Here is a 23,393-nt window from a genome sequence, read left to right as displayed (position 1 = left end):
CAGTGTTGAAGAATAGGCAGACGCGCGCGATCTAGCCGTAGCTGTAGCCGAAGTCGCCGTTTCGGACACGAAAATCATCACAAAACAACAAAAACACCCCCATTTAGTACTGCTGTCGTCACACTGTAAGTACACGGTTGTGTGTGGTACAGGAGCGAAGAAAGGCGCACAAAACAACTCATCCACACTCAAAAAACAGTCTTTGCCGTCGAGTTTTTGGCTGTCACCTTTCCTATCTAGACCCGTCGTCGTCCGCAATGTTGCGAGCAGCCAACCGCCTGTTTGTTGCGGGAAAGAATTCGGCGTGGATCCGCTGTCTCTCCAGTGTTCCACAGACGAAACCTGAAGTTCATTTCAATAAGGTAAGGCCAGGTTGCAGGCTTGAGGGGTTTATGTGCTACCGTTAACTGTTAATACTGTTTGTGAACCATGGCTATATTATCGGGCACTGAATGAGAATTCCTGAATGAGAATTCCTGAATGACGTCCTACCAGCCAAGGCCGGGCTAGGCATCCTACACCAGCTCCATATTTAATGGAGCAAATTACCACATTGCACACGTTTTGATGTGGTGGCAAAGTTTAGCTTGCGTGTGTGTGTGGGCGGGGAGGGGAAGGGGGGGGGGGGGCTTACTGACGTAAACAAGAGGTTTTTTTTTTAAAACAGCTGATTCATGTTTTTATTTATCAGCAAGTGTAGTGACCATTTGGGTTTAAATGATAATTATGAACACATTTTTTAAATCAAATTTGGTACTATCTACGTGATTTAATTTTAAATTACAGACTTTTGTCTTTTCTGAGTGTGCATTTCTGTATTTTTTTACTCAGATTTTCTGAATTTTAATAAAGTAACTTTTTGTATGTTTTATTTTGTATAGATTTATCTTATAAGTATTTTTGTTAATGCAATGTGATTTACAATAAACCAATTTTGTTTAAATAAAATAAATTACTATGGAATTATAATGTTAACAATGCTTGATTCAGGTAATATTGCGTGCACAATTTTTATAAAAACAAAAAGAAAACAAGTGTTGAATATTTGTTCTTGGAATATGTAGTAAAATTGTGTGATTTTTCAATAGGCATAATTCCCAGCAATTAGCTCTTTCACAACTCTTTTGTCAGTGCCAAGGTCGAACAAGTACAGTGTTTTTTTTTGGTCCGAAAGTGCCAATATACGATCTAACTTGTGAACTCAAAAGTGCAATCAAGCGACAAACAAGTAGGGCCTACCAAATTCTCAAACCAAATTCTCAAAACAGCACCTCCAGCTCAGCAAGTAAATTTTTTAAGCATTCTACCATCGTTGTCTTTAAACCATGTAAGATTAAAGTAAATCTGTGGACAAAGCTGAGTACCAAAATATTGGAAAATTAGATTTTTAAGGACAAATCAAAAACAGAAAATGATTACAATGTCAGTATGAAGTCCATAGTGTTTTTAATCAGCATTTTAAAGTCACCTGGAAATAGACATTTTTTTCTTTCAAACATAAGAGTATATGCTTACGAACAATAAAACAATTTTTTTAGTAATTGTTTGTCACGATTTATATGTTTAAAAAATATATGAAGTTGTTTAGGGGTGCTGACTCCGCCTACCCCTTTTGTGACGTCAATCGAGGCAGACCTTGCCTGCAATGCGTAGAGTAAACACACGTGCAAAGTACATGTACGTCCAAGTCGTGAGTTGGTACATTTCAAAAACTGTTTTTCTTCATTCAGCAGCAATACACCTGGTCGGCAATGCCGGAAAAAAACAAAAAATTTTGTTGTTGAAACGTACAAACTCACGACTTGGTCCGTACATTGTACTTTGCAATAATGTCAGCTAATTCTATTTTCTAATTTATTTTGTATTAGATCTTCATCAACAACGAGTGGCATAATGCTGTGAGTGGTAAAACGTTCCCTACCATCAACCCTGCCACTGAAGAGATAATATGTGATGTGGCAGAGGCGGACAAGGTCGGTAAATAATATTTAATATTTTTATTATTTGTATTTATTAAGCCTTCGAAAAAGACTCTGCTAGGGTCAAAACGTCAGACCATTAACTATTTTTTGCATTTATACCCTCGGTCCATTTGGTTGGTAAGTTGTTTGCAACAGCTAATTTTATTTTCTTTAATAATAATTAATAAAGAATAAAACGTTTTAAAACCTTATGCTAGGCCTCAAAGTGCTCTTGATAATAATATGGTGGGGTAAAAAGCAAAGAAATATTATTAAAATAGAGCCTATGGCCTACTGATCGAAACATTGAATGGTTAACAACCAGTTCTTTTCAGAGCCAACACTACTCAAAAAGAGATATTCACAACCATTGAATTATTTGTTTCAGGTTTACTTGTAATGTGTTCCTTTTGTATTGCCTGACTGCCATTGCCAGTTAAATTAAACTTTATAATTATTTTTTTTTTTTTTGGTTGTTCTTGCAATTAATTTTAAAACAATAACATTTTTGTATGTATTTTTTATTACATATATGAACTATTTGTACTTGTACATGTACCTTTTTGGCCCGCTTGGCCGCCAGTGCAGTGAATAAATAAACCAGATATATATAAAAACTTCTCTTCTTAGTTTTAAATTTCAAATTTCAAATCCTACAGGACTTGAACAATAAGTAGACTTATTATTAAAATGAATATAATTATTTAAAAAAACCTCAATTTCACTCACTTATTTCACCGAAATACTCTTTAATAGCATCGTCCGCCCTGCCTGTCCAGATGGACAAAATACAATAATATACAAATCTCCAAGTGACACTTGGATAATAACTTAAAGGCACTAGACACTATTGGTAATTATTCAAAATAATTATCTAGCATAAATCCTTAATTGGTAACGAGTAATGGGGAGCTGTTGATAGTATAAAATATTATGAGAAACGGCTCCCTCTGAAGTACATGTGTAACATAGTTTTGGAGAAAGAAGTAATTTTCCACTAATTTGATTTTGAGACCTCAGAATTAGATTTTGACGTCATCGACGTCTTGAAATACCAGGGTATTTTTCTTTAATTTTTTTTATTTTTTGTTGTTAGGTTTTCAGATACAGTTTTCCTGAATTATTCACATCATTTTGGAGGCAAATATTTCACAGAAAAAAACGTTCTAGTTTAAACTTCAAAACACCAAGGCCATTTGTTGCGTCCATGTTCATCTTCCATACTCAAGTTTACTATCATTGAAAAGAAGGTCCAATCTTTAAAATGATGGTAACATAAAGTAGGGTCATTCCGTGTCAAATCAACCAGTTTTCAGAAAAGTTCCCAGGTGACCCCCTCAGATTTTGATGAAACTTCATCAGAATGATTGAATGTGGCTCAAATGAACACATATAAAAAAGCTAAGTCATACTCCATGTCGTTTGCGAGATATGACCCATTGAAATTTGGTCGAGGCGGCCATTTTGTGCTCGCGCGGGACGCGAAAAGTGATTTTTTTGATAATTTCCGACTTTGAAAGCTCATAATTTAATTATTGTACCAGGTAGAGAGCTCAAATTCAGTATTCCATCTTACTTTTTGCCAAATTTCATGAATCTGCACTCAATTTAGATGTATCTCCTTTAATTTTCTAGTTATGGTCACCTAAAGTAGTCACTTTAATCAGCCGAAAATGTTTTTTGTGAATTTTGGGGTCACCCTGTGCCCACATGAGGGGTCAAATAAATCCTATATTCCCTAGGTATTATCTATGGGTGCATGTTTATACCCATAAGCAATTATAAGCTCACCAATGCAATAATTTAGAAATAGCATGGGCCCAAAGTTGGTTCCAGCCAGAAAAAGGTCAAAAAGACCCCGCCCGTCTTTTTTGTATGTGTTCATTTTTGCAACATCCAATCATTCTGATGAAGTTTCATCAAAATCTGAGAGGGTCACCTGGGGACCACTGGTTGATTTGACACGGAATGACCCAGTAAGGTTGCTATCATGTAATTTCTTCGAATTGGAGTAAAAAGTTCCCAAATGCAACACCTACAGAGCCCTGTGTGGTAATGTGTACTGTGTGCGCTCTAAAATGTTTTGGGTTTACATTTATATATGTGAACACACCGAGGAAACATGGTAGTAGAATATAGCAAGGCAGTGCTCTTAAGAACAAACTCTACCTGGCGAGTGTTACCACGAACTAAATATATATCGATACCTCCCTCACCACGTAATGCCTCAAATCCTACAAAGGCAAAGAACTTGAAAACTGACTGGCCTAGATCAATGATTTTTGGATTATATGGAATGACGATTCAGTAAGTACGTGTTACACCCGTTGCAGACAGGTGCGAGTGTAAAACATGCATTTCTACTTATTATGCTCTGAAATGAATTCTTCATGATAATGATTTGTCAAATCACCCTCTGAACCAAGCCTCCTGGGCCCAATTTGATAGCGCTGCTTAACGGTAAGCAAATTTTTTGTCATTTATTTTTGTGCGGTAAGCACCGGAAGGTTTAGCATGCCTTTTCGTGTGCTTACGGTTAGCAGCGCTATAAAATGGTTAGACATTGTGGGTCAAAGTACATGTAAGCTTTTTATTATTATGCTTGACTCGTTTTTATTGAATAGGCAGATGTTGAGCTAGCAGTGCAGGCAGCCAGGTCAGCCTTTGCCTTTGGTTCACCATGGCGGACAATGGACGCTTCAACAAGGGGACGTCTACTGAGCAAACTGGCTGACTTGATCGAGAGGGACCAAAACTATTTGGCTGTAGGTTTCACAATAAATGCTAGGCCTGCTGGAATTCCATGTTTGAGAGGGCAAGACTGTTTTTATTCTGCACTGGTCACTTTTTTTTTTAAAAGCAAAAAATTCCAGGCCTGCATGAAATGCAGGCCTCGAGATAACCCACAGCACCCACAGCAATTGCTGTGGTGCCCTGTGCTTTTTGCTGTAGTGCCCTTTGCAAAGTTCCAATACTAATTGTCCTCATGGAAGTGCCCCTTAAATTGCTGTACCCCTTCAAGAGCGAACTTTAAGGTCTGTGAATGTTCAGATTCAATGATTAAATTTCCTTCTATAAATGATGTCGCTCTATGTTTCAATGCAGTGCTGAAACTTGCTCAGTTGTACTTGTGAGTTTGTATGCCCAATGCATGAATCATTGAATATATGAGCAAACATTTGGATTCATGTCTTTTCAAACACGAGGGGGTCTTTTGGGCACCTTGACCAGACACAGTTCTTTTGTTACTGTAAACCGCTGTGAATTGGCTGTTCACACCAACATATGAACAACTTTGCCTTGGTTTCGTGCAACAAATCCCATTTCCTCTGTGTGTGTGTGTGTGTGCAGTGTGGGGATTTGACCTTGTGTACAAAGCACACACATTCTTTGTGAAACAGGTCAATGGACTGGACCATTTCACACAATGGAGGGATAACTTATGTACACAGTCTTATAGTACACAATACAATTGTTGGAGTTAAACAGTTCAACTAAATGAAGTTTTATTTTATAAGTACATGTACATGTACTCATGTTTTCTTCAGCACATTAACAAAGGTATGAATACAATAACAACCACTTATTCAATCGTGTGATATATAAATATTACAGGAATGGTTGAAAATAAACTGTTCATGCTTGGTATTGCTGACTCTTCCTCCAAACTCCAGTTTAGTTTAGATATGAATGATGATAAATAGTAAAAGTTGACAAAAAATATAGTGGTACAAGTAACAACAATACTTTGCATGAATGAGATGTCATGTAATGGCATATGTGACAAAAAACAGCACACAAATTGATCAACTTGTTTTATTTTGGCATTTTAAAAACAGTTGAAATGATTTTTAAAAAATACTGTATGATCCAGTAACATTAACCGACAAACATGAATGAAGCACAAAAAGTTAGCTGCTTGTAAAATAATCACTGGTTCATCTAATGTATCTTAGCCAATTTGAAAAATGGTTCCTGAGTTCAGGCCGTTGCCTCCAAAAGTCTGGTACACTTTATAATCAAAATTACGACAGAGTCACATGAACACAATTACAAATGACTAAATAGTATAATCGAAAACAAAATAATCACATGTACAAAATACATGTATACAAGGTAAGCTGGTAAGTTGTTGTCCCTTTTCTTTAAAATATTTCCTCAATGGTGTTTTGAGTGTTATGAACTGATGCATAAGACATTGAGGATCAAGCTCGTGTCCTTAAAAATTGTGTAAACATTTTCGAAGGTGGTAAAAATGGGGCAAATCTGTTGACTAGCTGTCAAAATTGTACGTGTTGGACCAGATTGCCGTTTGCGGTTCGTATTAACCCTCTGGCTCCACCGACTGGTACAAGTACGGTTGGCACTCCTGGTCTGATGTGGAGTTGCCGATAGTCATGCTGCTGTCTTTTGCGTTGACTCCTTCTTAGGTGGTTCCTTATAAATGCAAAAATTAATTAACACAGTTATAAAACAAAAATGCATATTGCTAACTTACGCTGACAGGAATGTGCACTGATAATCGAGCCACCATGTTACTCCGAAATGTTGTATAGGTCAAAATTAAATTTAAAGTCAAATATATTTTGGTAAAAGCATTTTTCATCAGATAATTGTTTCATCTCAAAAGGCACTCCTGGCATTAGTTTGTCTTAGCAAAAGATTCATTACATTAATTACACTTAAAGGGAATGTATACAGTTGGTACTCACTTTTACAATTAATGGCAATAGAAACGCTTGGTTAGAAGCCTACAGCAGCTTTCGGTAGTATAAAGCATTTTGAGAAATATTTAACGTCGAAGTAATGTGCTTATAAAAAATATATGTTTGAATATGAGAAGGGAACAATTACTACTATAAAGCTTCTCAGATTGTGTATTCCTATGGGGGTTATTCGTCCAGGGTGGACATAACCACTCCAGATTTGTTATGAATGGTTTCTGAATGGTTTATTTATTTAAAAATTCCATCGCAGCAATAATTTACATTCATTAAAAATATTACAATAATTATTAAAAAGCTTTACAATAGAAAATACATAGTGAACATTTGATATACAAATCACAAAAACAAGGGCCTGCCAGAAATGTACAAACAGTTTGACTACATTTATATACATTTAAGACCAGGAAATTTAGCAATATATTAAAATGATTTTAGGAGTTCAGGAGCTTGGTGAGGTAGGGCAAGGGGCATTTTTGGAATATGTTGGTTTTACAGTAAACTGACCATATAATATAATAATATCTCTAAAATCCAACCACCTTTTAAAAAATTTCACAAAGTTTTATTGTTACAACTACAGTACATTTATACAGAATTTATACGATCAAACAGTTCCAAAAACCAAAGGTCTACTTTGCCTTCAACCATATTTATGTTTTTGTGTTACAGAGCTTGGAGACTTTGGACAATGGGAAACCATATTCTATATCTATAGCAGTAGATTTACAGATGGTCATTAAATGCCTGAGGTAAGGTACAATTCAGCATCAGTTCCACAAGACCACAGGGCTTGTAGCTCAAGCTGTTTCTTGGACCAGAATTTATTTTACAAGACCAAAATCGTCCTTAAAACAATTTTTCTAGAGAGTTTAAAATGATTATTTCATTTGTGTCATTTGTTGGTCTAGTTTGATACTCAACGGAATTGTATTGACCGTACCAGTACCTGACTTAAAGTCATCATTATTTGAGCATAAATTTGTTCCGGATATTTTAGACAGTGAGGTGTTATTGTTCAATGGGAAAACACAAGACTGGCGGACTTGTCAGGGGCACGGGGCTAAAATCACTGGTCTGCGGTCCAGCTTCAAATTCGAATTCAAATGTTCTCAAGACCAAAACACAGGAAGTGAACATAGCCTGCCTCTTTTTTAATTTTTTGTAAAGGCAGTGTGACTGCATAGAGTGGTGCACCCAAACAATCCCTGGAGGTATTTTCTCAATCTTGGATGTGCCACTGATTCAACACATTTAACCACAATAATAATACTGTACCCACTAGAGTGGAAGGTTGGCTTGCAACAATAAAACCCCAGGATAAAGGAAGAAAAATTTAAATGCCATATTCAACTTCGCGGAAATAACCACAACATTTTAAAGCCATTGGACCCTTTCGGTAAACAGTATTGTCCAAGTCCCAAGTATCCATGTATCACAACTTATATATAAAATAACAATCCTGTGGAAATTTAGGCTCAATCAGACATCGGAGTCGGGAGAAAATAACAGGAAAACCCACTCCTGTTTTTGCACGTTTCGCCGTGTCATGACATGTGTTTATAACAAATCCGTAATTTTCGCTAACAAGAATTTATATTGTTTTACCGTTTTCTCAAAAAGTAAAGCATTTCATGGACTAATATTTCAAGAGAAATCTTTCACCATTACCTTCTGTAAACCCTGTAAATTATTTGTAAATCTGTGAAATTTTTTCTTTTCTTTCTGTACCGAAAGGGTCCAATGGCTTTAAAACTACATGTATTTAAAAAAAGTTTAGGTGCTAAATATGATGCGCAGTAAACTGTATACATGTGCAGGGCTTAGAAACCTGGTATTAAGCGCTATATACATGCATGTTTTTATTATTTGATTATTACGTGGGGACCATCATACACATTTCACAACTGATAATTACTGCATTGGAACTATCAGATATTTTCAGTATTTCATCTTTATGACAATCATTCACAGTTAATTTTAATGACATATACAGGATTGGTACAACTGACAAAATAGTCACAAACAGTGTTCATGTTATGATCAACCACTTTACATGTGCTTGAAATAAACCTGTGCAAATTTTGGCCGACTTTGTCGTGTAAGAAGAAAATAGTGAAACAATTTTCAGCATGTAAACAAATTGGTTGAAAACAAACAAAATTGGCTGACTGCGTTTTGGTGTACGTTTTCAGATACAGTTTTTGAAAATATAAAGCATTTTGAGAAACATTTCACTTTGAAGTAATCTGGTTACAGTTTCATAGAGCTGCTTAAAGCAGAAAATATTACTTAGCAATTTTCTGCTCAGCAAGATTGAGCAGGATACCATCCCAGTGACGTATTGTACTTGTGACATGCTATTTTGGCTGGTAACCTCATTTTGGTAACCATAATTTTGTCGTGCTTAGCTGCTTTTTGTGCTTAGGCAGCCCAATGAAATTGGGCCATGATGTTTGTGTGATACAAATAGGGGATAAACTGTAGTTTGTGTTGCCATATTGGAGGGTAGGTTAACAAAAGAAAGAACGTCGCTAATCAAGACTACATGAACAAGGGCAATGATGGTTTGAATTAAGATCATATCTTATAATAATATATTTTGTTATTTTTTAGGTACTATGCTGGTTGGGCTGACAAAATCGAAGGAAAGACCATTCCCGTTGGTAAGTTTTCTTTTAATGAGTAAAGTATATTGCAATGTACTATAGAAGTTCATGTTATTAATAATTATTTCTCATTTACCCTGGGGAGACCTCTAAGCAAAACACTGAATCAATAGAATAAAAACAAAATTATTACGCAACTTAAAGCACTCAAGTGTTTTTTTCCCCTTCATTTATCTCATTGCAACTTCGATAACCAATTGAGTCCAAATTATCACAGATTTGTTATTTGATGCTTTTGTTGGGATACACCAAGTGAGAATACTGGTTTTTGACCGTTACCAAAGGTGTGCTTCGCTTTGAAAAGAATGCAGGAAGTTATTCAACATCAATAGTTGGGAGTATACATCTGGTAACATGTTCCATTTGTTCAATGTTTTTAGATGGGGATTTCTTCTGCTATACACGTCAAGAACCAGTCGGTGTTTGTGGACAGATTATTCCAGTAAGTTGACAATTTTCCATTTTGTTTGTTTACCTTCCAAAATTTATGTTTTAATGTGGGGTGTGGTGATAGAGTGGATTAGAGCACCGCACTCAAGCTCCGTTGTTTCTGTTCAGCAGAGTGTGGGTTCGAGTCCCGTTCATGACACTTGTGTCCCTGAGCAAGACACTTGACTGTAATTGCTTCTCTCCACCCAGGGGGGTAAATGGGTACCTTTGAGGGCAGAGATGGTTCTTGTGATTGATTAAGCTTAGTAGTGTGTATTTGTTGAAAAGGCTGTATACTCCCCAGGGAGCTGAAATGGTTTAAGGAATGCATTAAATGGTGACCAAAGTTGGCAGTGCTTAGGGACACCCTTCAGGTGTGTTAAGAGCTATATCAAAACGATTATTGTATTGTTTTTATTGTTGTCAACTAACATGTTTTGGTAAAAATATGAATGATTTGGGTTCACTTGACTTGACTTGAATAAACTCCAAATATTGTAACAAGACCATGGTATATTAATTTTGTTTTTTTACCCATACACCGATGTGTGTTAGCACTGTATACTAAATACTTTCCAAAGTCCTGTGAAAAAATATCACAGGCATGTTACTCGGGTGTGATTCGAACCCACGACCCTTGCAATTCTAGAGCAGTGTCTTACCAACTAGACTACCGAGGTTGCCCGGTAGCTAGAGGCTGTTCGAATCCTATGTTTTGGCGGTGCCAAGTCTGGAATGCTATGTATGATAGTGCTTGAATTTGGTGGGAGGGGGGGGGGTGTGGACAACCCACTCGACTGCAGGGGTTGTTGCTCAAATCTATTACTGGACCATTGTTTCAAGACCAGAATCAAATCGCAAAGAACAATATCTCAAAAAGTTTGACATTTGAGCTGGTTTTTTTTGCAAACTAGCTGTAAAGGCCGAGTCACACTGCAGCGAGTCACACTGCAACGATAACGCATTCTATTGGTTGAATTGCTCCACGCAGAATACGCACACGCTCATTCAACCAATAGAATGCGTTCTCTTTGCGTTGTTATTGTTCTCGTTATTGCTGCAGTGGGACCGGACCTTAAGACGGAGGTTTATCTCATTTTTCTTATGGGTATGCTTCAATACTCAACGAAATTGAAAGATATTTAGTATTTCTCATTTTTATACTTAAAATGTAGTAAGGTGTTATTAATAAAAGACACAAGAGCGCAGGACTTGTACGGTTGTAATAAGTTTACTGACCCCGACCCTAAAATCACTAGCCTAGGGCAGGCGGTCCACTGTGTTAACTTTGATCCCTGTACTGTTACTATCACTGTGAGGTTAAAGGCACTGGAGACTATTGGAAATTACTCAAAACAATTGTTAGTGTAAAAACTGACTTGGTAACGAGCAATGGAGAGCTGTTAATAGTTTAAAACATTGTTAGAAACAGCTCCTTCTGAAGTATTGTAGATTTTCAGAAAGAAGTAATTTCTCACCAAAATATTTGAGTTGATTTCGAGACCTCCGCTGAGGTCTCAAAATCAAGCATCTGAAAGCACACAACTTGTGCGACAAGGGTGTTTTTTCCTTCCATTATTCTCTCGCAACTTCGACGACCAATTTAGTTCAAATTTTCACAGGTTTGTTATTTTATGCATGTTGAGATACACCAAGTGAGAATACTGGTCTTTGACAACTACCAAAGGTGTCCAGGGGTTTAAATTCAATTGTATCATTGTTATCTGCGACAGGGAACCTGTAGAAATATATGAGGTTAGAATGCACACAAAATTCAAACCAGCAGAAGTAGTATTTTTTTCCAATGCTTATTCAATACATATAGTTCCACTGGCCAATGAAGCATGTCTAAGTTTGAAAATAATAATGATAAAAAGCTGAGATGGCGAGGTGCTGTAGTTTTTGAGAAATTAGTAAAACAAGTCACAAAAATAATTTTTGACTCTAAAGGCAAAAGTTATTTTGTTAAACGTGTTTTCATGACATTGTTTTACTAATCTCTCAAAAAGTACAGCACCTCAGCTAGTAATATTTTAAGGTAAGCTTTCTACTATCATTATCTTCAAACGGTGTAAGTTTAATGTAAATCTATGGACATTGTGTTTTGATTTTTGGGGTTGAACAAAGAAGTGACTAGAGTGGGATTCAAACCAACGACCTCTGGATTAACGTGTCCGGAGGTCATTGTTTCGAATCCCACTCTAGTCAACTGTTTGTTCAACCCCCAAAATCATTTCAAAACTTACGTAGTCAGTTTCCCTGTGGTTTATATTGATATCTGAAACAAAAAGTCGCATCCCCTTTAGGTGATGCCCTGGCTGCCACTTCCCAGGTTGTATCGTAATTTGGGTGTGATTCCTCGCTACAGGGCAGTTAACGGTTGAACAGCTTCTGACTGGCACCCCCGAACAAAAATATAGACAAAATAGGGACATTGCAATATAGGGTAGAGCGCCGGCACGTTAATCCGGAGGTCGTTGGTTCGAATCCCACTCTAGTCAATTCTTTGTTCAACCCCAAAAAAGACATTGTCTTTTGTGTACAAAAAGTACCCAAACCGTTTAAAGCAAAGGTGATACGTTTGGTTTTGGTTAGAATCCTACAAGAGGTTTTGATAGAACATGTATACAGCATTTTGAGAAATGTTTCACTTCGCAGAAAACATATCGGTTTTTATGCCAACAAGTTTAAATCTGATCAGTAATGCTTCTCAGATTGTGTTTTTCTATTAGGATTTATTCTTTTTATATACACATATTTGCTTGAGCTTTTCAGCGATATCTCAAAAGCAACCGCCTGCTTTTGAAATTATGTTTTTACACTTTTTAAAATATTGTTTACATTTATATAGGATTAAAACAATCGAATGGTTCCAAAAAACAATTTACAGTTCTTCCCTTAAAGAATATGTCTGAGTGATGAAGCCCTGCACTTTATGAATAATATGCTTGTTACTGCAAAAAGGTTTCTACTCGGGTATCAAGGTCAACTTTGACCAGGTTTGTTTGAAATTTGTACTGAATAGTTTTATGATTTATGGCCTTTTGCATTTTGACAGTGTTTTGTTTGCAAAGAAATAGTTCTTAGGCATGACTCAAAAAAGGGCAAACAGGGGTGAGCTTAGGCATGATGAATCATGCCTAAGGGGTGAACAGCTGGAAATAAACCACTGAGCCAACCTGACCCCATACTTATTTGTATGTATGCCTATTCAGGATTTATAATAACAGCTTTTCTATAATTTTGATAGCCTTGCTTAAAAACAAAATGGCTCCTGCCAACCGTAAAGCAATGAGTAGCTTTACTGTAACCCATGACGGATCAAAGCAGGATCACCGGTACTTTTCTATTACATTGTGTCTTACAAATATATTTGGAAGTTGGTTTTGTCAACTATCTTATCATGTTGGTAAAAATAGAAATAAAAACTTAATAAGAGTTTGCAATTTTGTGTCATTTGTGAGTAAATTGAAAGTATTGCTGATTTTTCTGTATAAAATTGTTTAGTGTTTACTTTTTAACTGTTGTTACTTGTTAAGTATTTGCTTTTCGAGCATTTTTTTAAGGCGGATTTTTGCGCGATATATAAATACTGTGCATGTTTCCAATTGCTGATGGATTGGAAATATCTCTGTTTTGAATGGGGACACAAATAACAATGCTATAAATCATATGCAATTTGTTGCTGGATTTACGGCTTTGGGTAGAAGCTTTGGGTAAAAATGCATAACTGTGCCCCCCCCCCCCAAAAAAAAAAAGTTTTGGTTGATGAAACGTTAACACTTGTAGCATTTTAGACACTGATTTATTTGTGAATCTACACGTATGTGAATTTTTAGAATGATTTATATTTTTTCCTATCCAGCGTCATGTATAGACGATGTGACCTCTGACGTCACTCGAAAACCATAACATGATTCGCGCATACCGCTGGGCAAAACCTTTGTGTTTTGGCAGCCAGCTAGAAAGTGTATGCAATCTTACCATGACTGCGCATCTTTTTGCCCGGCGAAACCTAACGTATACAGTGTTTTATCAACAGAGGGCTGTTTGAATGTAAACATGGGTCACATCCTCTATATTTTTTTTCAGATACTGTTTTTATTTTTATTTTTATTTTTTATATAAACCTTACCAACTCATCCTGGTTTTTGTTATGACTCTCTCTCTCTCTTTCATTGTGTATATAATTGTCTATTTGTGATGTACCTGGTGTACGGTAACACCATGTAACGACTATCTCTAATGAGTTGGGATGGTTCTGAAAAGAAACGTTGGTTTCAGTTGAAACCAACTGTTCTTTTCAGAACCACCCCAACTCATTAGAGAGAGTCATTTCATGGTGTTACAGCAAACCTTTCCATAAAGTTTCAAATCCTACATACTTGGTTTAGTTTTATGTGCTCTTTTTAAAATGATGTACACTTGAAAACAAATTTCATGTGATTTCATATGATTAACAACTAAATTGAATTGATTTGAGTTTAATAAAATTGTTTGATCTTGGTGCTTTTTGTAGTGGAACTTTCCTCTGTTGATGTTAGCATGGAAGCTTGGTCCAGCCCTGGCTACAGGGAACACTGTAGTAATGAAGGTAGCTGAACAAACCCCACTAACTGCTCTTTACATTGCTCAACTAGCTGTGGAGGTGAGTTTGTAGGTTCCTCAATAATTGTTAGTTTAAAGGCAGTGGACACTATTGGTAATTACTCAAAACAATTATTAGCATAAAACCTTACTTGGTAACAAGTAAGTGGGAGCTGTTGTTAGTATAAAACATTGTGAAAAATGGCTCCCTCTGAAGTGATGTAGTTTTCGAGAAAGAAGTAATTTTTCCACAAATTTGATTTTGACACCTCAAGTTTAGAATTTGAAGTCTCGAAATCAAGCATCTGAAAGCACACATCTTCGTGTGACAGGGGTGATTTTTCTTTCATTATTATCTCGCAACTTTGATGACTGATTGAGCTCAAATTTACGCAGGTTTGTTATTGTATGCATATGTTGAGATACACCAAGTGAGAAGACTGGTCTTTGACAATTACCAATAGTGTCCAGTGTCTTTAAAGGGACTTGATACCTTTTGTAGTTCAAGTTTTTGACCATGACATGAATCCCTACTCACTGTGAATAAAGATGTCTGTAATCTAATTTTTTTTGTTGAAGTTTCAGTTTCATTAGTCGTCAAGTTTTTTAGAAAACAAAAAAGTGAAAATCACAGAGCAATGTTTTCAGGATAGTCGCCTTCGTTGCCTCTAGGAAGTGTCAGGTCTGTGATTCGATCCAATTGCCTTGGTGCCCTGTGCTTTTGCTGTGATGCCCTTTGCAAAGTTACAATACAAATTGAACCTTTCCTCGTAGAAGTGGCCTTTACCTAAAGGAAAATTGCTGTACCCCTTCAAGAGTGAAATTCAAGGCTTGGATTTTTATGATTTTTTTATTTTATTTACAATGTGTGATTTTTAGGCTGGCTACCCACCAGGTGTGTTGAACATTTTGCCTGGTTACGGACCCACAGCAGGAGCAGCCATTGCTGAACACATGGATGTAGATAAAGTAGCTTTTACTGGATCTACAGAGGTAAACACTTAATATAAATGTTGATATGTTGATGCATTTCTTTTCCTTCTTTTTACAAGTTGAAAGCAATAAAATATGGCATCAGTGTTGCATTATTGCCACTAGGATTAACCCCAATGATATGTTTTCTCAGTCATCTGAAGAATTTAACTTCCAATATGACTTGTGAACAGCAGAAAACCTATCAAACTTTCATCAGGTACAAAGCACTCAATCATTTCTGGTTGTCAATCCCAAACAAATGTCAACAAATGTGTAATTAACGATTGATCTGTTTTAATGCACCAAGGTTGGTCACATGATTCAGCAAGCCGCTGGTCGTTCTAACCTAAAGAAAGTCACTTTGGAGTTGGGAGGAAAGAGTCCCAATATCATCTTGAAGGATTGTGACTGTAAGTACCAACTGTCGGATTACAAAGTTTAAAGGGACACGTTGCCTTGGATCGGACGAGTTGGTCTATAAAAAGCATTTGTAACCATTCGTTATAAACTGCGCATGGTTAAAAAGGTATTTTAAAAGTAGATTACCATGATCCATACAAATATGCCTCGAATTTGCACAGTTTTCCTTTCACTTTGCGTACTAACACAGTCTGGCATTTTCTGGAGAAGGAAAATTTGACTCCCATAAATGGCCCACCATGTTAGTCCATGAGGTAAAAGGAAATCAGTGCAATTTCGAGGCATGTTTGTGTGGATCATTGTATTCTACGTTAACAACATCTTCCTACCCATATGCATTTTATAACAAATGGTTACAAACGCTTTTCAAAGACCAACTCGACCGATCCAAGGCAACGAGTTCCTATAAGCCTGGACCATTTCACGATAATATCGTTAAGATACGATATTGAAGAAACACTGCAGTATCGATGTTGTTTTTGGAAATATTGAAATATCGTGACTGAGATGATATTCTTTACTCAAAGACGACATTGTCCGCTATTTTCTAATTAAGTTATTTCAAGGGTTTACTTTGTAGGACACAAACCACTGTGTTAACAGATTTACATTAAACTTACACCCTTTGAAGATAATGGCAGTAGAAAGCTTACCTTAAAATATTACTTGCTGAGTTGCTGTAGTTTTTGAAAAATGACAATGTCACAAAAATACGCTCGACATGCTCAAACAATTTTTGTCTCCCGAGTTGAAAATTATTTGTGTAAATTGTTTTACTCATTGCTAAAAAACTACAGCACCTCAGCAAGTAACATTTTATGAGAAGCTATCTATCATCATTAACTTCAAACTGTTTGAGTTTAATGTAAATCTGTGGTCATTGTGTTTTGTGTCCTACAAAAAGTACCCAGACTGCCTTCACAGACTTTAATCTATGAAATGTTTTGCAAAGGGTTTCTAAGTAGCGTTACGACCATAGAGTTATATATAAGAACTAGAGGGCGCACTGGCTTATATACGCGCCCCGGCATGAGCGCAGGCAGCCATTTTCTAAGTTGAACAAACAGGATCGCGTCAGTGTCAATAAACACAAACTCCAACGTGTACTTCATTTCAACGCGCGTGCAGAATGGTGCGCATGTTTTCTCGCGGTCCCGTCGCATTTGTGCAGGAAGCATCACCAGTGCGCCCTCTAGTTTTTATATATAACTCTATGGTTACGACCAACTTTGCCATTTATCACTCAAACTGATTATTAACTACGATATTTGACAGATTGACTGATAAATGGAAAAGACTGCCTTGCCATTAAAGTGAAGTTTATCTCAATGTTGAGATAATCATGCTCAGATCACCTTGGCTTCTGTAAATGCCCCTAGTGGTTTGCTCCGTATCCAATACATTAAAAAATATATATATATATATTTTTATAAATTATTTTCTTGGTCTGTTCTTGACTGTCTTTGACTTAAACAAATTGTACTCAAGTTGTTAATTCTTCTTCATTTTTGACCAATTTGGATATAAATGTCAATTGAGTTGAACTGAAATAATATAATGTTGATGCATTCTATCCCGTTCAGTGGAGGAAGCCGTGGAGCAGAGCCACTTTGGACTGTTCTTCAACATGGGTCAGTGCTGCACTGCTGGATCACGCACGTTTGTGGAAGATGACATCTATGATGATTTTGTGGAACTCTCAGCTGAACGAGCTAAGAAACGAACGGTTGGAGACCCATTTAATGAGAGCAACGAACAAGGCCCACAGGTTAGTAAGGAAGATTTACAGAATTAATAAGGAGAATAATACTAGATACTTAAACAGCATTTTATCACACCCTATTTGGGCATATCAAAGCACTCAGTATTTCTATGCTCAGTGTCTTGTTTAATGGCACAAGCGTCACAACTGGGACTCAAACCGACACTCTGCTGATCAGAAACACCAGAGCTTGGGTCCAGTATTCTTGTTCGATTGGCCTGTCTTAAACAAGCATGTTGTGTAAATGTTCTCTACACACTGTGCTTGTTGTGTGGGGTCAAATCAGCTGTTTTCTTGGTGTTTGTTGTTTTCATTTATGGTATAATTACCTTGGCTCTACAATGTATTGTGAGTTAAAAATCCTAAAACTGTCCGTGTAAACTTGCAGTCAACTGCTGCTATGTATACATTTGCGCCTTGTGATATTGGTAGAAACTGTAATGTATGCTTTTTACTCCTTGTGATATTTTGGTAGGAACTGTAATATACGTTTTTGCTCCTTGTGATATTGGTAATAGCTGTTATTATAGGCCTTTGCTATTTCCATGTACTCCATTTGATATTTGTAAGAACTGTATTGTATGATATTTACTTCTAGTTATATTGGTAGAGACTGTAGCCAAATGAACGCTATTATACTTCGTGTGATGTTGTTAGAAACTATAATGTATGCTATTTGTATGTCATTTACTCCTTGTGACGATGTTTGTATGCTATCTGTATGCTTTTTGTGTGATGTTTTGTATGCGATCTGTATGCTATTTGTATGCTATTTGTATGATATGTATTTGTTTGTTATTTGTATGTTATTTGTATGCTATTTGTATGCAACCTGTATGCTATTTGTATGCTATTTGTATGCTATTTGTATGCAACCTGTATTGCTATCTGAATGCTATTTGTATGCTATCTGTATGCTATTTGTTTGCGATCTGTATGCTGTTTGTATGCTATCTGTATGCTATTTGTATGACATGTACTATTCTATTAAAACCCCTGTTTGACATTTCCACCCAGATTGATGAGGAACAGTTCACCAGAATTCTGGGACTAATTGAAAGTGGCAAGAAGGAGGGAGCTACACTTCTGGCCGGTGGGGAACGTGCTGGTGACCGTGGTTATTTCATTCAGCCCACTGTCTTTGGAGACGTTCAAGATGATATGCGCATCGCTAAGGAGGAGGTAGCTCTTGCTCTTTCATTTTTGTAAAAGATGTTCAACCTAAAAAAATATAAAATTAATACATACAAATATAGGATTCGAACTGCCTCTAGCTACCGGGCAATCTCGGTGGTCTAGTTGGTAAGACACTGCTCTTGATGCAAAGGTCAATGATTATCACCGAGTATACAGGGCTAACACACAATGGTGTATATGTATATGGGTAAAACCAAAAATAATATGCTCGACCTAGTAAGGGTTTGCAGTCTTTATGTTTACTTACAGACTTGTTGGCCTGTTTCGAGCCTTTGTAATCTCACTTCGTCCTTATTTCTCATTTAAAAGGAAGTTCTTTGGTCCTGTCAAAACAATTCAGGAGTATTTATTTTCAGAATGTTATAAACCACAACTGGGAAACTGACTGGGTAAACTATAAGTGATTTTGGGTTGAGCAAAGAACATTGACTAGAGAGGGACTTAAACCAACGACCTCAGGATTAACGGGCCGGCGCTCTACTATTTTAGCTATCTTGCCCTATGTTGGCAGTCGCCCTAATTTGACAATATCTTTGTATTTATTTCTTATAATTTGTCCCAATTTTTTGTAGATTTTCGGCCCAGTGCAGCAGCTGCTTCGCTTCAAGAAGTTGGATGAAGCCATCGAGCGAGCTAATAAGACAAGTTATGGACTAGCAGCTGGTGTAATGACCAAAGATATTGAGAAAGCTCTTCATATTGCTAACGGGGTCAGGGCCGGAACTGTCTGGTGAGTATACATGTACTTTACAATTGATAGTGTTGTTAAAGGGACACGTTGCCTTGGGTCAGTCGAGTTGGTCTATAAAAAGCGTTTAAAGCTGTTTTGTTATCAACTGCATATGGTTAGAAAGTTATTTAGAATGTAAAATATAATGATCCACACAAATGTGCCTCGAAATAACACGGGTTTTCCTTACATGTCAAGAACATAATGGTCGACCGTGTAAGTTCGCAAAGTAAAAAGAAAACCACGCAATTTTGAGGCATACTTTTAAAACAACTTTCTAACCATATATGCATTTCATATCAAACGGTGTCAAGCGCTTTTTATTGACGAACTCTCCGATCCAACGCAATATGCCCCTTTAAACGGGATTTCAGATTGCCACTTTTGACCATGTTCTTCCAGTGTTGCTTATAAAGTAGTTGTTCTGTGTGTCCTTTGAACATTGCCTTCATTAGAATTTGTATTGCGATTTATCATTATCGACAGATCATTTTCCTTTGTTGCACCAACATTATGGAACAATCTCCCACCTACATGTACTGCTCTGTTCTGCAATATCATTGAATGTTTTTAAAGGCAGTGGACACTATTGGTAATTGTCAAAGACTAGCACTCACAGTTGGTGTATCTCAACATATGCATAAAACAAACCTGTGAAAATTTGAGCTCAATCGGTCATCGAAGTTGCGAGATAATAATGAAAGAAAAATAGCCCTTGTCACACGAAGTTGTGTGCGTTTAGATGGTTGATTTCGAGACCTCAAGTTCTACATTTAAATCTGAGGTCTCAAAATCACATTCTTGGAAAATTACTTCTTTCTCAAAAACTAAGGCACTTCAGAAGGAGCCGTTTCTCACAATGTTTTATACCATCAACCTCTCCCCATTACTCGTCACCAAGAAAGGTTTTATGCCAATAATAATTATTTTGAGTAATTACATACCAATAGTGTCCACTACCTTTAAGATACTCAAAATCATGCCTTTTTATCTATTGATTGTTTGCTGTTTGTATATATTTTCATATTGGTTTGTATTTATCTTGCTCCAGTTGGTGTTGTCACACACCGCTGTGATCTCGATAGAATGGCGGTATAACAAATTATGTTGTATGTATGTGTGTATGTATGTAAAGTAGGTAATTTCAGTTGTTGGAAATAAAAAACAGGTTTTACGTTAGAATTATCTTAAAGACACTGGACACTATTGGTAATTGGCAAATACTAGTCTTCACAGTTGGTGTATCTCAACATACGCATACAATAACAAACCTGTGAAAATTTGAGCTTGATTGGTCGCTGGAGTTGCGAGATAACTATGAAAGAAAAAAAACACATTTGTCACACGAAGTTGTGTGCTTTCAGATGCTTGATTTCGAGACCTCAAGTTCTAAACTTGAGGTTCTAAACTTGAGGTCACGAAATCAAATTCGTGGAAAATTACTTCTTTCTCGAAAACTATGTTACTTCAGTGGGAGCCGTTTCTCACAATGTTTTATACTATCAACCTCTCCCATTACTCGCTACCAAATCAGGTTGTATGCTAATAATTATTTTGAGTAATTACAAATAGTGTCCACTGTAAGCAGGCTTAGGGTCACTACTTGAATGAATTGCATTTTGAGTTCTTGGAGATAAAAAATGCACAAAACTTTTAGTTGTTCATCCTAAAAGTTATTTTATTGCTGTTAAACCTTTAATCATTTTAATGTGTGTAATAGCGCGTTTGGGTATAGTTCTGTAGTGTATTTTCTTGTATTTGTTATTAATATTTTGTTGTTCAGGGCATTTGAACAAAATTATATTGGAATTTGCTCTATGTATATAAATTAATAAATTATAAATATGTTCAGCAATCTTCCAGCCAGTTAATAAATAATGTTAATAAATGATTCTCATCTTTAATTTGCTAAAGGATCAACTGTTATGATGTATTTGACATAGCAATCCCATTCGGTGGGTATAAGATGTCTGGCACTGGGAGAGAGAAGGGAGAAGCTGCCTTGGACTCCTACTTGGAAACCAAATCAGTAAGTGATAATTATCGACCACACCCTGAGATCCTTGTCTGTCTGTATTAAAGGCACTTGGGTGGATTTCACAAGGAGTTAGGACTAGTCTTATCTTGAGTTACTCGTCCAGTTACTCGTCCTAACTTAGGACTATCCATGCATTTTGTATATCTCCTAGGACTAGTCCTAAGTTAGGACTAGTCCTAACTCATTGTGAAATCAACCCCCGGACACTTATTGGTAATTGTCGAAGACTAGTATTCTCACTTGGTGTATCCCAATATATAATGCATAAAATAACAAATCTGTGAAAATTTGGATTCACTTGGTCAACAAAGTTGTGTTGCACAAAGTTGTGTGGTTTCAGATGGCTTACAAAAAGCTTCAGGCCTTTTAATAATTGAGTGAGAAAGTACCTCTTTCTAAAAAATATTAACTTCAGAGAGAGCTGTTTCTCACAATGTTTTATACTATCAATAGCTTACCAAGTAAGTTTTTACGCAAACAATTATTATGAGTAATGACCAATAGTGTCCTGTGCCTGTAATAATCGTCATGTGCAAGGAATTTGGCAGACTCCTAGAAGAGGATATATACACAAAGCTGGCAACAGCCAATCTCTCTCATACAAACATTGGTTTAACGTCTATCTATCATTAATCAAGAAATTGTGATTCAGTAACTAGACCACATTACTTATTTTAGTTATGCTTGGTAGGATTCCAAACCACCACCTTGTAATTGCATGTCCTAGGCCTACATGTTTATGTACAAACAAATACAAAAGCTTGAAATTTTGTACGTAAATCAAGTAAAACTTACTGTTTTCGCAGGGCACGAATGGGCACTGGCATACGTAAGCGCACACACCGAATGTTAACAAAAATTGCGGCTCTAGTCAATATATATATAGCTCTATGTAAATATACAATCGAAAGCTGCTGTAGGTTTCTAACCAAAAGTTTTAATTACCATTAATTTTTAGAGTGATTACCAAACGTATATCTTCCCTTTCAAAAAAGAACGGTCGTCTTTCTGCCGACCTTCTAGTTTTAATTTGTTGACCATTCAAATGCTTTCATTTTCTTCAGGTTATTGTGAGAACCCCTCAGAAGAATTCTTAAATCCAGTCGTAATAAGAAGAAAGGATGAGAGCCATCGGCAGGCGAAACCATAAGAAAGGTTTCAAGATGTTGTGACAAAATGCTTTTTATAGCAGAGCTACAAACAAGTAAAAATCAACTATTTTCAAGAAAAAATCAGGCAACGAAAAACCTCTTATTATTATAACTATTACTTCTAAAGATTGAATAAAATAAATGCGTTGAAAGGTGGATGAAGTACATGGTACTTGATGACCTTTACCACACAGATTCCAAGGTCAAATACTTTACATTAAATCTTATAGATCGATATGTATTTTTTTGAGCTTATTAGACTAGTATTCTCGTAAGTTGTTTAACGATTAAATTAGATGAACAATGTGTGTTCTCATGATGTATAAATTTAGATCTCTTTGATAGAATGGAACTATTTTTGATATTGATATTCATTTTAAAAAAATGTTAGGTACATTTTTGTGTACCTCTCAGGTCAATAGGTTGAAGGTCTAAATTATCAATGCCTTTTTTGGCCTTCAGTATAGTGTCCGGTCAGTTTTCGTTTTACTCCAGAAGTGACATTTGGACTTGTGTCACTTGGGTTTGGGGCGGCTAATGTTTTCCAGCCCATAGCTCCTGTAAGATGTGACATTTTCGGGACTTGAAACTCGGGTGTGGGTTTCCCTTTCCTTTCGGGTTATAAATCAATGTTATAGGTCACGGTGGTGAGTTAAATTTATCAGATCAAATGTCAAGGTTATGGGGCTTGGTTGTAGCGTGGAGGCTATTTCTACCTCCATGGTTGTAGGAACATAGTTTGGTGATGTC

At 36.5% G+C, this 23,393-nt stretch overlaps 1 protein-coding gene across 1 annotated transcript; it reads left to right on the top strand.

Moving 5' to 3' along the window:
• The first annotated feature begins 44 nt into the window (after window positions 1–44).
• Window positions 45–23,039, top strand: LOC117291540 (aldehyde dehydrogenase, mitochondrial-like). Its single transcript, XM_033773329.1, has 14 exons — window positions 45–362; window positions 1,869–1,973; window positions 4,586–4,726; window positions 7,358–7,437; window positions 9,302–9,351; window positions 9,735–9,796; window positions 14,303–14,431; window positions 15,250–15,363; window positions 15,653–15,755; window positions 17,349–17,533; window positions 18,545–18,709; window positions 19,297–19,454; window positions 21,369–21,483; window positions 22,557–23,039. The coding sequence occupies exons 1-14, from the start codon at window positions 258–260 to the stop codon at window positions 22,587–22,589; spliced, it is 1,545 nt and encodes a 514-aa protein (XP_033629220.1). The 5' UTR covers window positions 45–257; the 3' UTR covers window positions 22,590–23,039.
• Window positions 23,040–23,393: the final 354 nt, after the last annotated feature.

Source organism: Asterias rubens, chromosome 6 (genome assembly GCF_902459465.1).
Source record: "Asterias rubens chromosome 6, eAstRub1.3, whole genome shotgun sequence".
NCBI classification, from domain to species: Eukaryota; Metazoa; Echinodermata; class Asteroidea; order Forcipulatida; family Asteriidae; genus Asterias; species Asterias rubens.
This window is presented reverse-complemented; position numbering and strand designations above follow the sequence as displayed.

Excerpts from the sequence above, each read along its gene's own strand:
- LOC117291540 (XM_033773329.1), top strand. The coding sequence starts at position 258 with ATGTTGCGAGCAGCCAACCGCCTGTTTGTTGCGGGAAAGAATTCGGCG. Across the intron at positions 1,974-4,585 it reads ATGTGGCAGAGGCGGACAAG|GCAGATGTTGAGCTAGCAGT; the intron begins GTCGGTAAATAA and ends TTTATTGAATAG. Across the intron at positions 18,710-19,296 it reads TGCGCATCGCTAAGGAGGAG|ATTTTCGGCCCAGTGCAGCA; the intron begins GTAGCTCTTGCT and ends AATTTTTTGTAG.